The sequence below is a fragment of the Pristiophorus japonicus genome, chromosome 8, assembly GCF_044704955.1.
Source record: "Pristiophorus japonicus isolate sPriJap1 chromosome 8, sPriJap1.hap1, whole genome shotgun sequence".
Classification (NCBI taxonomy): Eukaryota; Metazoa; Chordata; class Chondrichthyes; family Pristiophoridae; genus Pristiophorus; species Pristiophorus japonicus.
In genome coordinates, this window is record NC_091984.1 from 16,972,905 (window position 1) to 16,989,104 (window position 16,200).

A 16,200-nucleotide genomic window follows, 5' to 3' on the forward strand; every position below is an offset into this window, starting at 1 on the left:
AATCATGGCTTTCAAATAAGTACCTGAAGAAAAACATTTGCAGGGCTACGGGGAAAGGGCGGAGAAGTGGAACTCGCTAATAGGCGGAGGGAGTGGGACTAACTAAGTGCTCTTGCAGAGAGCCGGCACGGGCTCGATGGGCCGAATGGCCTCCTTCCGTGCTGTAACCATTCTATGATTTCCTGGACTGTTTTTCGAGCGGCTTCCAGAGAAAGAAATGCAGTTAGTCAATAAAAGACATTGCAGCTTTAAGCTGCTGCAGTCCTCTCAAGATTGAGTGTACGCTCAACCAGAGATACTACGTGCTTCCAAATTACACCCACGCTACATAAATCACTTGAACCTGGAAATATAAGAGGTACTTCTTGGTGAAATGCACTCCCAGTGTGCTTCACATCTCTTGTGGTCAGGCGGGGGAGGGGAAAGTTGGGCCTACTGTCTGGTTTCACAGATAAAGGGTGGACACTTGAGCAAGGTGGCAGAGGACCACTGGCATTGTGGAATTGTACCTTCACAAGAGGAAGGGAGAAAAGTTGCAAAAATAAAAGGAACATTTCAAAATTCAACCTAAATGTCTTATATTTATCACAGCTACATCGAAATTTGTCCGGTGCTCAAGTATGGAAGCAGAAACAAAAGTATGAATGATTAGGCTTTTTTAAAGTTTATTATTCTATTACAAAATAATTTCAGCTCAGAGGCACTGAATAAAGATGGAAGATCAGACAATAGTTCTGTAAGGGACTCTCCAGGCCTGACAGATCGTCAATTGTGGCATAGTGGTTATGTTACCGTAACCAGAGGCCTGGTGGAATAATAGAGACATGAGTTTAAATCCCACCATTGCAGCTGGGGAATTTAAAGTTAATTAATTAAATAAATCTGGATTAAAAATCCAGTATCTAGTGACCATGAAAACTACAGGATTGTTGAAAAAACCTATCGGGCCCGAAATTGGTCAGGACATAAGGTCCGCCCATTTCTCGGCGGTATGCCAGCAGTGCGTCGCTTCAAACTGCCGACATACCGCCGAGACCAAAGAGCGCAATTTTGGTGAATTTTTTTTTCAGCGGTATGCGAGCGGTGTGCAGCGGGCGGTATGCAACATTGTAATCGATCCAGGTCGATTTTCTTGTCGATGGACGCTGTGGCACCGCACTGCGCATGCGCGAATTATAGATTTGTTTGCTTTTTTTTTTCCAGAGAAGCTTTTTCGCGGGTCAGGGGTCACCTGCGCATACGCAGAGAGTTGAAGTCGAGGGAGAGAGAGAGTGAGAAGGAGCAGCAAGGTGTTTGAGGGTCTGTTGGTTTAATCACAGATTCCAGAGGTAAAATATAATAACAAATAATAATTATGCAATTAACAATAATAATACTTATTTTATAAATCAAAAATTATAATATAAATATAATGGAAATGCTCAAAAAGAAGTCAAAGCGCAGGAACATCGAGACGAACGGGAGGTTGAGGTCGCCCACCTTTGATGAGACGGAGCTACCTGCCCTGCTGGAGAATATAACGGAGAGATACCCCGACTTAACAAAGGGTGGTCGTGGAAAGCCCCCCCCCCCCCTCAAAAGGAGTACATCAGAATATGGGATAAGATCGGAGAGGCTGTGTCCTCCACAAGTACCATGGTACTCACTGGGGAAAGGTGTTGTAAGTGGTGGAAGGACCTGGTGAGGGTAGCAAGAGTAAGTAATGATTTTATTTATGCACCCCCCAATGTGCCATATACCATGTAAATGTAGGTTCAGTGTCACACGATGATGCTATTTATCCCAAGGCTATAGCGATGTATTTGTCCTTTCAGGCAATGACAAGAGGATCAACGCAGTGTTTTGATGTGTGTGTGTGTGTGTGTGTGAATCTGTGAGTCTGCAATATTAAATGGATTGACGATTTTTACTTTTAATTTTCGTTTATTTCACTTTCTGCAGAAGACATCTGCAATAGCGGCAGATCAGCGGCATACGGGGGGAGGACCCCCAATCCAAGAACCATTGACGAAGATGGAGATCCGTGCCCTGTCCCTGGTCAGGGATAGCAACCGTGCTACCACCGGCATTGGAGCTGACCCACTCACACAGGATGGTCAGTTCAATACAATCCCCGGTCTGTGTTGTGGTCCTGTAATGTCATGTAATGTAACTGTAATGTTGGCCTCATGTAATGTAATGTAAATTTATTGCACTGCAATGTTGGGGGCATGTAATGCGATGCATATGTATATATGTGTTGTCTGTCTGCGATATGTAATGCAGTGATGCAGCAGTGGTGGACATTTAAGTAAGACTGCGCTACGTCACTGGACTATGTACTCATGTAACCCTGGCCCCTCCACTGGTGCCAAGCATTTTTAAATGTTGTTTTGTACTTCCAGACTCGGAGGATTCAGACCAGACCTCCGCAGAGAGACCAGACGACAGACCCACTGCCTCCACCCCTGGCGTCACCCAACCCTCTCCCGACTTCACCACCGCCAGAGATGATGAAGAGGTAGAGGAAGAGCCGCTGATCCTGGAGACAGTGGAGGAGGAGGAGTGGGTGGAGATGGAGAAGGATCTGGGCCATATGGAGCATCCTCCACCACCAAGTCTGAATTCAGGGGATTCCCCCATGGCTCCTCTGACTCTGCGGGACCAAGCGGTGCGCAGCAAGGCACCCCCAGTGTTGCAGCGCCTTTGCCGCAGCGACAGAGGTCGGTGCAGAAAAGATCGGTTGCTGCACGACAGATAGGCGTGTACCAGGACATGGTGCGCCTGTCACAGGCCAGCGTCGATACAGGTCAAGAGCTGCTCAAGGCCATGACTACGATAGCCGCAAACATCGTGGCTCTATCAGAGCGGCAGTCGGAGGATATGTCGCGTCTGATCACCGCGATGGAGCGAACCGCCGACTCCGTCAATGCCATGCGGCAATCGATGGGATCGGGTACATGACGCGAAGCCCCCCCCCCCCCCGTGCTACAGTAGTCGGGTCGACAGCACCTGAAGGTGCCTAACTGTCAACAGCTTCCAGCCCTGAAGCCGTGCCTTCTACATCACGAGCTTCTCCTGAGGCCCCATTTATTGCGCCTGCAATGTCTGACCCCCCCAACAACAGCATCAGCATTCGGGGTGTGGTGCTACACGCCGGCTTGGTACCACCACGGGGAGGTCCAGGCTCAGGGGCAGTGGGAAAGGAAAGGGCAGGAGTAAGAAAGGGGGCAGTGGAGCATGCAGTCGAGGTCAAGGACAGTAAAGGATGTTTTTCGGAGTCAAGTGTTCATTGTTCATTTAAAATCATTGAAGTTTGATTTTGAAAAGTTTATTTCGAGTTGTTAAAGTTTTGTTAAAGCTGTTATTAATGTTGTTACAGTTCAAAGTTATGAGGCCAGACTTTCCACAAAGCCTCTCAACGCCCGATTGCCCGCTGAGAAGAACTGCTAATGCTCGGCGAAAAGAATGGGCGAGAATTTCCAGTTTGAGGGTAAAGGTGTGTGGAACTGATCGCCCGGTGAAAAACGTTGGCGATGCACACTCATTCTCGGCGGTCTCTCGGCGGGTAAGTGGAAAGTTAGCCAAACGGGCGGTCGTTACCGGAATGGATGGTAAGTACAAAAATTTAGGCCGAGGCTGCGGTTGGGCCTAGGGAGGAAGGAAAGCCTAAAGAAAAAATTATTGTAAAGAAAAAACACAATACAAAGCATTCCCCAAGACAGCTTTAAGCCTAATCGGCGTGGTAACATTTTAAATAAATAATTAAATAGCCTTTCACTTACCTTTCTTTGCAGGGTCCCCCCTTACCGCCTGGAAAAGCTGCTTTTACAGGGCGGGTCTCTCGGCGATCTGGACGCCAGCGCATGAGCCAAACTTACGCCCTGGCAGTTATTCCCGGCGTTGCCAGTGGGCGGTTTGGTCCCGGCGGGCGACTTCTGATGTGGGCGATACCAAGGAAAAAAACTTGCAAGCAAACTGTCGCCGGGCAAAAAAACAGCTTGCAACGCCGAGAAAATCGCCGACCATGAAGCCGAAAGTCTGGCCCATGGTTATACGTTTTACAAAGTTTTAAAAATTGTTGTATATTTTTTAGATTTTTACATAAACGTTTGAATTGAATTTAAGCATTCTTGTACAGTGTCAAACTTGTGAGGTAACAGTCATCAAGGTCCCAAAACGCAGCTCTCCACATTCAAGCAAAGCGTTCATTTATGAGCTGCTGACGTAACAATTTTGCAGTGGCACATGTCCGCGTACATTACTCTGTGGTGTTGGGGGCAGCGGTGGTGGGTTTATCTGTTAGCTTCTCCTCGTACTCCTCCCTCTCATTTTCCTCTTCTTCCCCCTCCGTCTCCTGCATTCTCTCCTCAGGTGGTCCCGCAGTCCCGTGTGGCAATTCCTGTCCCCGCATGATTGCTAAATTCATCATCATCATCATCGGCAGTGCCTCGAAATCGAGGAAGACTTGCTTCCACTCTAAAAGTGAGTTCTCAGGTGACTGAACAGTCCAATACCAGGGATTACAGTCTCTGTCACAGGTGGGACAGACAGTCGTTGAAGGAAAGGGTGGGTGGGACTGGTTTGCCGCACGCTCCTTCCGCTGCCTGCGCTTGATTTCTGCGTGCTCTCGGCGACGAGACTCGAGGTGCTCAGCGCCCTCCCGGATGCTCTTCCTCCACTTAGAGCGGTCTTGGGCCAAGGAATCCCAGGTGCCAGTGGGGATGTTAACACTTTATCAAGGAGGCTTTGAGGGTGTCCTTGAAACGTTTCCTCTGCCCACCTGCTAACTTATGCAACATGCAGCACACCACTGTGAACTGAGCAGCCTGATCTGGGTGGTATTGCAGCCTGCCACCCGAGTGGTCCAAGCATCGAAGGCACTGCTTCAGCACTCTAATTGTCTTTTCAATAATATTACGTGTGGCTATACGGCTATTATATCGTTGCTCGGGTTCTGCCTGAGGGTTCAAGAGCCAGGTGGCGAGGCCGTACCTTTTGTCCCCCAGCATCCAGCATTTACCTTGTGGCTCAGACTTCAACAGGTCACACATACTGCTCTCACGCAAGATGTGCGCATCATGGATGCTCCCTGGAAAGTAGGCATTCACTGCCATTATGCGCTGTGTACGGTCGCAGACGAGCTGCACGTTGAGGGAGTGGAACCCCTTACGGTTTCGGCACACCTCCGCCTCCTGTAATGGTGCTCGCAGAGCAATATGGGTACAGTCAACAGCACCCTGCACCTTGGGGAAGCCAGCAATGCGTGCAAATCCCAAAGCCCTCCCACTCTGTGCCTCCCTGGTCATTGGGAAGTTTACAAATTCCATCCGGCGTGCATACAGTGCTTCGGTTACCTGTCAAATGCAGCAATGAGTAGCGTACTGAGAAATACAGCATATGTCCCCAGCTGATGCCTGAAAAGAACCACATGCATAAAAGGAAAGTGCCTCAGTCACTTTCATCGCGACAGAGAGTGCAGTAATGTTGGTGGTACTGGGCTGCAGGTCTGCCTTAAAGAGCTGGCAAATCTCATTGATCACCTCTTTTCGGAAGCACAGCCTTTGAACGCACTGTCGATCTGTCAGGTCCAAGTATGAGCGCTTCTCCCTGAAAATCCTTTGGGGGTAAGGCCTCCCCCTCCTCATCAGTCTGCGACTTCCTCCATTACCCTGATAATTCTGCTCAATAAACCTTCTCCCATCTGGATCCTGCATTAGACAGGTAGTCAGCAATACAGGCTGAGATAGAACAGGCCTTATTCGTTTTAAATCTCCAGAAGATTTTTCAATGAAAAAAAGAAAACTGAAAAGCCTTCTGTCTTAATAATATACTCAGTACCAAAAAAAAACACCTTTCCCACTGTAAATCGCACTGTAAAGTCACTGTTCACCTCAGAAATAGAGGTGCTGCTTTAGCTGACTGTTCCTGATTTCAAAATGGCGGCTCTGAGCAATACCGCCCATTCCCGCCCACTTAAGATCGAGTAAAGCCACCTTTGATGGGATTTGATGGGATTGAAGGCCGATAAATCCCCAGGGCCTGATGGACTGCACCCCAGAGTACTTAAGGAGGTGGCCTTGGAAATAGTGGATGCGTTGACAGTCATTTTCCAACATTGCATTGACTCTGGATCAGTTCCTATGGAGTAGAGGGTAGCCAATGTAACCCCACTTTTTAAAAAAGGAGGGAGAGAGAAAACAGGGAATTATAGACCGGTCAGCCTGACATCGGTAGTGGGTAAAATGATGGAATCCATTATTAAGGATGTCATAGCAGTGCATTTGGAAAGAGGTGACATGATAGGTCCAAGTCAGCATGGATTTGTGAAAGGGAAATCATGCTTGATAAATCTTCTGGAATTTTTTGAGGATGTTTCCAGTAGAGTGGATAAGGGAGAACCAGTTGATGTGGTATATTTGGACTTTCAGAAGGCGTTCGACAAGGTCCCACACAAGAGATTGATGTGCAAAGTTAGAGCACATGGGATTGGGGGTAGTGTACTGACATGGATTGAGAACTGGTTGTCAGACAGGAAGCAAAGAGTAGGAGTAAATGGGTACTTTTCAGAATGGCAGGCAGTGATTAGTGGGGTACCGCAAGGTTCTGTGCTGGGGCCCCAGCTGTTTACACTGTACATTAATGATTTAGATGAGGGGATTAAATGTAGTATCTCCAAATTTGCGGATGACACTAAGTTGGGTGGCAGTGTGAGCTGCGAGGAGGATGCTGTGAGGCTGCAGAGCGACTTGGATAGGTTAGGTGAGTGGGCAAATGCATGGCAGATGAAGTATAATGTGGATAAATGTGAGGTTATCCACTTTGGTGGTAAAAACAGAGAGACAGACTATTATCTGAATGGTGACAGATTAGGAAAAGGGGAGGTGCAAAGAGACCTGGGTGTCATGGTACATCAGTCATTGAAGGTTGGCATGCAGGTGCAGCAGGCGGTTAAGAAAGCAAATGGCATGTTGGCCTTCATAGCAAGGGGATTTGAGTACAGGGGCAGGGAGGTGTTGCTACAGTTGTACAGGGCATTGGTGAGGCCACACCTGGAGTATTGTGTACAGTTTTGGTCTCCTAACCTGAGGAAGGACATTCTTGCTATTGAGGGAGTGCAGCGAAGGTTCACCAGACTGATTCCCGGGATGGCGGGACTGACCTATCAAGAAAGACTGGATCAACTGGGCTTGTATTCACTGGAGTTCAGAAGAATGAGAGGGGACCTCATAGAAACATTTAAAATTCTGACGGGGTTAGACAGGTTAGATGCAGGAAGAATGTTCCCAATGTTGGGGAAGTCCAGAACCAGAGGTCACAGTCTAAGGATAAGGGGTAAGCCATTTAGGACCGAGATGCGGAGGAACTTCATCACCCAGAGAGTGGTGAACCTGTGGAATTCTCTACCACAGAAAGTTGTTGAGGCCAATTCACTAAATATATTCAAAAAGGAGTTAGATGAGGTCCTTACTACTAGGGGGATCAAGGGGTATGGCGAGAAAGCAGGAATGGGGTACTGAAGTTGAATGTTCAGCCATGAACTCATTGAATGGCGGTGCAGGCTAGAAGGGCCGAATGGCCTACTCCTGCACCTATTTTCTATGTTTCTATGTTTTCCAGGACGGTATGCAGCTCCGGTGATATGTCGGCGGTATGTCATGAAAATTGGACTTTTTGGGCGGTATGTGGGCAGTCCAGCACAGTGGACGGTGTCCATACCGCTCGGCGGTATGTCAATGATGAATATTCCACCGACCGGTATGTCGACGGTATGCACGTGTTTTTTGACCAAACTTGAATTTTTGGACGGTAAGCGGGCGGTATGTTGATGAATTTCAGGTCCATCTTCTTCACTTATACCCTTTAGGGAAGGAAATCTGCCGATCTGGCCTATATTTGACTCCAGACCCACTGCAATGCGGTTGACTCTTAACTGCCCTCTGAAATAACCTAGCAAGCCATTCAGTTGTCTCAAAAACCGCTACAAAGAAGCCACAGATTGCAGCAGTTCACAAAGTCAACTCACCACCACCTTCTCGAGGGCAATTAGGGATGGGCAATAAATGCTGGCCTTGCCAGCAACGCCCACTGTGAACAAATAAAAAAAAAATTAGCTCTTGTCTTATCTTAGAGACAGCAAGGACTCGGCCTAGTACATGGGTAGATGGTTCAGTGTGAGACATGTTGTCCCGGGTACCTAAAGCATCAGGTTCAGAAAAGGATTTCATTTTTTTTAATCTCACATTTTTAAATGTCTTTTGCACCCATTAATTAAGCAGGAATGCCTATTAAGAAACTCACCTTGTTAGATTTCTCCAGGGAGCTTTTATCTCTGGAAAACACGTGTAAATATAAATCATATTTAGTATCAGTTGCGTAATTGCACTCATTTCAAAGTCATTGCTGGCAAAATGTAACGGTCCTTACCTTCCACACGGTAAACTTCGCATTCTACAAGATCCAGATCGCTGCCACACAGGTCACTTTTATTGAAACTGTAGGACTGGCCAGGTTCAGCTCTGATTCTTTGGGCTTTGATTCTTTGGGCGTTGAATCTTTGGCCACTGATTATTTGCTCATTATTCAGAAACACAAGACTATCTCCAAAATTGGGACCGGTATTCCGACTATTAAGAACAGCCACAGCATCGGGATTCACAGCAACCTTTAATGGCTGCTCTGTCCAATTTTGCAACCGAAATAGAAAAGCTTTGTTATCTGTTTTACTATCAGATCTATCAAAATCTTGACTTGTGTAACCTCCAAAAGTGTAACCTTGCTTGTTGTACCCGACAGTTAACGTTGGTCCTTGTACATCACATTTGGCATGGAAATCTGGAACAGAGAAACCGTGGACACTCGCTTTGTAAAGTAAATGCAAGTTTACTTTTCCGAGAAGTTGGGACAGTTGTTTTTGATCTTCTGTTGTGAGACGAGACCTTATCTCAGACATGCCGAAACCTAGAAAACATTTGATTAAAATAGATTTTAATCAATACAATGGATTGATTTTAGCTGCCCGGAAAAATATAATACTCAGTGGGAGGAAAATCCGACGGGTTCTGTGAGAGACTTGTGATCCTTCCCACCAGATCTTCCTTTCCATGCTCCGCCCAGCCCATGCTTAATGTCCAAGTGATTAGGATGAAGAAAGAAAGACTTGAATTTATATAGCGCTTTTCACGACCACCGGACATTCCAAAGCACTTTACAGACAATGGAATACTTTTGGAGTGTAGTCACTGTTGTAATGTGGGCAACATGGCAGCCAATTTGCGCACAGCAAGCTCCCACAAACAGCAATGTGATAATGACCAGATAATCTGTTTGTTTTTGTTATGTTGATTGAGGAATAAATATTGGCCAGGATACCAGAGATAACTCCCCTGCTAAGATGAAATGATTCATAATGGTGTCAGTGGTATTAAGGAGAGAAGTTAGGAAACACTTCCTCACACAAAGGGTGGTAGAAGTGTGCAACTCTCTCCCACAAATATCAATAGAGGCGATTTTAATTAATAATGTTAAATCTGAGATATTAAGAAGTATGGAGCCAAGGCAGCTGGATGGAGTTAAAATACAGATCAGCCATGATCTAAATGAACGACGGAACAGGCTCGAGGGGCTGAATGGCCTATTCATGTTCCTATGTAGCATTCTTGCCTCTAAGTCAGAAGGTTGAGGGTTTAAGTCCCACTCCATATACTTCAGCAGATAATCCAGGCTGGCACTCCAGTACAGTACTGAGGAAGTCATCGTTGGCGGTCCCTCGTTTCGAGGATGACCTGCTTCCACGCCAAAAAGGGGCGAGTTCGCAGGTGTTTCAATGAAGGACCTAATATTCCAGGTCCCGAACTACAGGCTGAAGGATGGAAGATGCCTGTGCGTGGATTTTTTTTAACATGTGGTGGCCGTTGCACATCAGCCACCACACGGGCTTGACAGAGCTAGGTCTTGGTCCAGTAGCAAGGATTAACCAAGACGACTGGAGACCTGCTCTGCTGCACAGACCTAGTGCGCACACATATCGCAGTGTGGGCTGGCCCGTGCTGCCCCTGGGCCCTCGCCTCTTCTGGGCCTCGAACTCGCGCCTCTCCTGGGCCCCGATCACACTGCTCCACGATCACTCACCGCTCCTGCGCCCCAACCTCGCCGCTCCTGCTGCCCCTGCCCACGCTCCAATCAGCAAACTGGACCTTGGTGATGTCCAATCCAGTCGCCCTCTTCACAGCCGTCGCTCTCCAGCACACGCTGCACCTTGAAATGGTGCGCTCCTTTGAAGGCCCCGACCTACTGATGATCCTTGCAGGTTGGGGACACAGTGCCGAATGCTGGCATTCGGAGGCTTCATTTAAAGGTAAGGTGGCATCAACCCTCAGCCAAAAGGAAGTGCTGCACTGTCGGAGGTGCCGGACTTGGGATGAAACGAGGTCTCAAGTGGCATTATTCGAAGAAGAGCAGGGGAGTTCACAGCGCTGTCCAGTCAATATTTATCCCTCAACCAACATCGCTAAAACAGATTATGTTTTCATTATTTCATTGCTGCGGTAGAGAGCAGTGTTCCTGTTAAGGATTCAGGTGAGGGGAAATTTAAAAATTCAAAGAGAAAGGAGAAGGCAATAGTGCAGGGTAGCGATAGGCATAATGATAATAACCAGAGTGTGACAGGAAGGGACAGAGCGTAGAAACATACGAGTGCACCAGAAAGTAGAGTCAGAGTAGGGAAAAATGGTAAAAAGACAAAATTAAAAGCTCTTTATCTGAAGGCACACAGCATTCGTAACAAGATAGATGAGTTGATCGCACAACTAGAAATAAATGGGTATGATCTGATAGCCAATACATGGTTTCAAGGTGACCAAGGGAACTGAATATTCAGGGGTATTCCTGAAGGACATTTCGGAAGGATGGGCAGAAAGGAAAAGAAGGTGGGGGAGCTCTGTTACGAAAGGATGAGATCAATGCAGTAGTGAGAAATGATATTGGCTCAGAAAATCAAGATGTAGAATCAGTTTGGGGAGAGATAAGAAATAATAAGGGAAAGAAGTCACTGGTGGAAGTAGTCTATAGGCGTCCTAACAGTAGCTACACTGTAGGACAGAGTATAAATCAAGAAATAATGGAGGCTTGTCAGAAAGGTACTTTATATATGCAGACTATAGATATACTCTCTGTATAGTTGCATAAGATGGAGACTTGTTACCTGATGTACTAGCAATAAGGTTTACACTGTGTATATACTATGCTGGCACCACTAGAGGGTGCAACTGGTGGAGACCGGGGTTTCCTGCCCCTGTGGCAGAGGCTGTCCACCAGAGGGCACTGTGGTGGGAGACCTGAGGGTCACCTGCATAGGTATGCAGGGCCCAGTATAAAAGGCTGCTCACCATGCTTGTGCCTCACTCTGGAGTTACGAATAAAGGACCAAGGTCACTACAGTTTGAGTACAACACATTGCCTCGTGGAGTCATTCATAAGTGCATTACAGACCTAACAACTGGCGATGAGAATACGGACTTTCACGCGATTATGGCTACCTTTGGCACACAAAACGACTATGCAGAGGGTGATGTTTGGGATGCCTTCACGGAAAGGCTCGAGCAATATTTCGTGGAAAACGACCTGGCAGGGGAGACGGACACATTGGTGGAGAAGCGCAAGGCTATACTGCTGACCAGTTGTGGGCCCGAGGTCTACCGCCTCGTCAAGGAGTTGCTGGCACCCTTGAAGGCCAAGGATAAGAGATACGATGAGCTGACTGAACTAATTCGCGACCAACTAAAACCAAAACAGAGCATCTTCACGGCCAGCCAGATTCTACACTCACCGCTGACCTGAGGGCCAGATTACAAAATATGTTGTCGATCTCAGGAGACTTGCGGCACTGTGTGATTTTGGCATGTACCTCAACGAAGCATTGCGAGACATCTTCGTTATGGGAATTGGCCGCGAGGGCCTCTTTCACAAGCTATTATCTGCCGTCACCACAGTCAACCTGCAGAAGGCCATCAGCATCAGTCAGGCATTCATGACCTCGACCTGCAGCACCAAGCAAATCATTCATCCTGTGGACTCAAACCCAGCAAGTACTGTACACAGAATGATGCCTTTCACAGGTAAGACTGTAGAACATGGCTCTGCCTTGGGCAGAGAGCACAGACCTCAGGGTTCCAGAACTCAAAAGTCCGCCAAGGGGTGCTAATCGAGTAGCACCATGCTGGCATTGCGGAGGAAACCAGAGGGCTCACCAGTGTCGGTTTGCTGAGTACGTATGCAAAGCCTGTAACACAAAAGGGCCACCTCCAGCGTATGTGTAAAAGAAATACGACTCACCGTCGAACAGAGGAGTCGGTAGATGACTTTGAATCCAGTGGGGAGTATGATGATTTGGCCAGAGAGGCAGCTCAGCCCCAAGAAGAAGTGTATGGAGTGTATACCTGCACCACCGATTGTCCTCCAGTGAAGATGGAAGTCGAGATAAATGGCGTTTGAGTCTTCATGAAAGTGGACACGGGAGCGAGCCAGTCAGTGATGAGCCAGGATGCCTTTTGAGAGGCTGTGGAACGAGAAACGACCCGAGCTGGTTCCAGTACAGGAAAAGTTGCGCACTTACACCAAGGAGCTGATCCCAGTCCTGGGTAGTGCGGATGTAAGTGTAATCCATAATGACGTGGTGCACAAGTTACCTCTGTAGTTTGTTGCAGGTGATGGTCCAATGCTACTTGGAAGAAGGGGGATGGGGAAGATCCAGTGGAAATGGGAAGACCTCTTCACTCCAGCAATCGATGTCCCCCTTGCTCAGACGCAGAGCAAAACCTCACCTTCGCTTGGGCCAGGCACCAGAGAACAGACCAGCGCAGCACCTGAGGCACATACCATCCATCACGACTGCGTTGCAATGATCTGACCGGAAAGACCTAAAAGTACCCTCCCGGCTCCAGTGGCAGGACTCCTGGGGAGGAAGATCGAATTCACAGGCACTCTTCCAGCTTTTGTGGCAGAATAGCAGGAGAGAAGAATCAAGGCAGTCGACCTCGAGGACAGAGGCAAGATGGCGTCCCTGCTGCAGCGGGGTGCAGCGTGGCTGAAAAAAAGATGGCCACGGCCATATCACAAGGTGCAACGCTGAGGGACCAATACCTGGTGTCCAACAAAGGATTCGATTGGGGTAAAGCCAGCAAGGTTCTCTTAAAGGAGACCTGCAACCAACTGAACTTAGAGACATTGTATGCATGGCAATCAATGTAACGAACCGATTAAGATTGTGAACAAAATGTTGTTGCGAGATGTCAGGAATAGTGTCCCCAAAAGTAGCAAGCGAGCGAATTCGGGAGGGTGAAGGCGCTGATCCTGTTGCCCTGCCCCAGGTTTATCCCACGCTGCAGGTACCCGATGGCACTATTCGCCATGGACCTGGCAACAAAAACGGCGCCAATACCCGCAGTCAGCTGCTGTTGCCCATCAGCCGGGTGGAGAAGGTGCAGCCCCCAGACCCAGTCGCTACCTCGGCCGTGTCCTGGAGCGAAAGGTCAGAACCAACGAGTTCCCCAAACAGGACCTGGAACAGCCAGGTTCCCAACACCATTAGAGAGCAGGCAGAAGATTCTGCAGCCCTCAAAGGAGGACAGGGAGGCCACACACATCTGTGGCTCTGCCCACCACTAGGCAACGGCAAAAGGCCCGAGTCTTGGCTAGGTGAGCAAACCAAGCCCACCCCGCTAGCAGGGGGCGCAGCGCCGCCATCAGACGACTAGGACCCCGTCCGGTTGCTCTGGAACTAGCGTCCTCGCATACCTGTACTGCTACCTCAGTACTGTCCATGACTGAACCATGAATGCAATCTACCCAATCCTGGTGCACGACCGCAAAACATAACGAATGTAAGTCACTTAACCAAGATGTCACGATACAAACTGTAACTTCCTTTCTTTGTAATTGCACTGTGTCTGATCCTGTATGTTAATGCAATGGGCCAGCTGCATGATCTCACTGTTGCTGGGGGGGCAGGGGTATAAATGGATGTTTATAGCCATGGACACACACATGGATCACACCCAGAACCCACTGGAACCTCCACTGCATCATCGAACCATCCAAACTGGTCACCACTACCCAACATTCTGGCAAAAGGACTTGGGGGTTAACAGGGAGAGAGCCATGCCAAAGCACAGCCAAGGTAATTGTCACAAAGGACTTGGGTGAGAGTGATGTTATATAAGCAGACTATATATATACTCTCTGTGTAGTCACTGTAAAGTTGCATAAGATGAAGACGTGTTACCTGATGTACTAGCAATAATGTTTACACTGTGTATATACTATGCTGGCACCACTAGAGGGTGCAACTGGTGGAGACCGGGGTTTCCTGCCTCTGTGGCAGAGGCTGTCCACCAGAGGGCACTGCGGTGGGAGACCTGAGGGTCACTTGCATAGGTGTGCAGGGCCCAATATAAAAGGCTGCCCACCATGCTTGTGGCTCACTCTGGAGTTACAAATAAAGAACCAAGGTCACTACAGTTTGAGTACAACACATTGCCTCATGGAGTCATTCATAAGTGCATTACAGATGTAACAGGTACAGCAATAAACATGGGCAATTTTAATCTTCATATAGAATGGACAAATCAAAATTAGCGAAGGTAGCCTTGAGGACGAGTTCATAGAGTGTATTCAGAATGGTACGTTGAATATGTTGTGGAACCAACCAGGGTGCAGGCTATTTTAGATCTGGTAATGTGTAATAAAATAAGATTCATTAATGATCTCTCGGTAAAGGATCCTCTAGGGAAGAGTGATCGTAACGTGCTAGAATTTCAAATTCAGTTTGAGAGTGAGAAACTTGGGTCTCAAACTACTGTCCTGAACTTAAAGAAAGGCAATTACAAAGGTATGAAGACAGAGTTGGCTAAAGTGGACTGGGAAAATAGGCAAGACCGATTTCTGCCCAAATTAACACCTCAACACCCCATTTGTCGGGTGCAACAGAGAGAAAAATCAACCTTATTACGTATCTACCTTTTCCAATCATTTCAGTACTTTGCACAGTACAATCAGATCACCTGGTAACCTCTGCAGGGAACACAGGAACAGGAGGAGGCCATTCAACCGCAATTGCCTCTTACACCCTTCTATTCGATCAAGGCTGATCAGTACCTCAACTCCGTTTACCTGCCTTTGCTCTACATCCCTGGCTATCCTTACATAACAAAACTCTACCATAACCTGACTTCATCCAGTCTCTTCTCACAGCAATGATCTCAGAATACTCACTCACCCCTTAAACTGCCTTCCGAGATACTTTTACAAGATTCACTCTGCGAGTTGCTGCAATGACTAAACACACTGGGTCACAAGCTGCTCTCCACAACAGGAATACACCTAACGTGGTCTCCCCCGAGCACCCTGCGATCGAAGATCCACGACCCAAGAAAGATCTCCAACACTGATCAAAACCGCCAGACTTTGCAGGGTGTGGAGAAAGCCGGAGCAGGAATCGTCAGCAGGTTGTGTTTTCAAAACCCTCGGTTCCGGTTTCAGTGGAAATGAAAGTGAAACTGATCCTTTTAATCTCAGTCTGCCGGGACTTGGATTTCAAAAAAAGTTAATCGGTTAAAAGTCCGTGGTTAAAAAGTATTCGGTATAAAATGGTGTTTCTGAGGTTGAGTATTCATTAGTTATATTTAAGTCAAAGCTCCGTGGATGGTAAATCTAACTCAGCCCAGAGAGCTACCGATCCAGCCTTTTATTCAGTATTTGTTAAACAAGTCTGCAAAGAAAATTTTAAAAACACATTTATTTAATGCCCCTCTGATTATTCTCCGAGATTCGCTCACAGCAGTACCCTGGAGATTAATCTTTAATTCCTGAAGATTCCAGGGCAATCCCGGAGTGTTGGTGACCTTGCTCAGTGATTTATTATTGGGCAAGTTCAGCACCAATCGCCTGCAATCAGCATTGTAACCAATGGCCAGTTAATCTGCTTTTTGCTGGTGTTGGTTGAGGAAGGAATGTAGGTCAGCATTCCAGGGCTCCCCACTAATCTTTGAAAAATACCATGAAATCTTTTACATCCACCTAAAGATTAAATTATCAGCACAGGCTGCATAGACCAGGCTTGTATTCCTTCAAGTACAGGAGATTAAGAGGTGACCAAATTGAGGTGTTGGTTTGATAGCGGAGGTAGCATCAACAGTACTTCCCAAACTCACGACCGCTACCACC

The 16,200-nt window shown here is 47.5% G+C and overlaps 1 protein-coding gene across 1 annotated transcript in view; it reads right to left on the reverse strand.

The window, feature by feature from the left end:
* The window catches only part of LOC139268015 (interferon-induced protein 44-like), a 40,299-nt gene extending 24,577 nt beyond the window's left edge, over window positions 1–15,722 (reverse strand). Inside the window, exons 1-3 of the mRNA XM_070885983.1 lie at window positions 15,254–15,722; window positions 8,407–8,940; window positions 8,281–8,311 (exon numbers count right to left, since the gene is read on the reverse strand). Of these exons, the coding sequence (XP_070742084.1) occupies window positions 8,281–8,311; window positions 8,407–8,932 (557 nt within the window). The 5' untranslated portion in view covers window positions 8,933–8,940; window positions 15,254–15,722. The remainder of the gene's footprint in view (window positions 1–8,280; window positions 8,312–8,406; window positions 8,941–15,253) is intronic.
* Window positions 15,723–16,200: the final 478 nt, after the last annotated feature.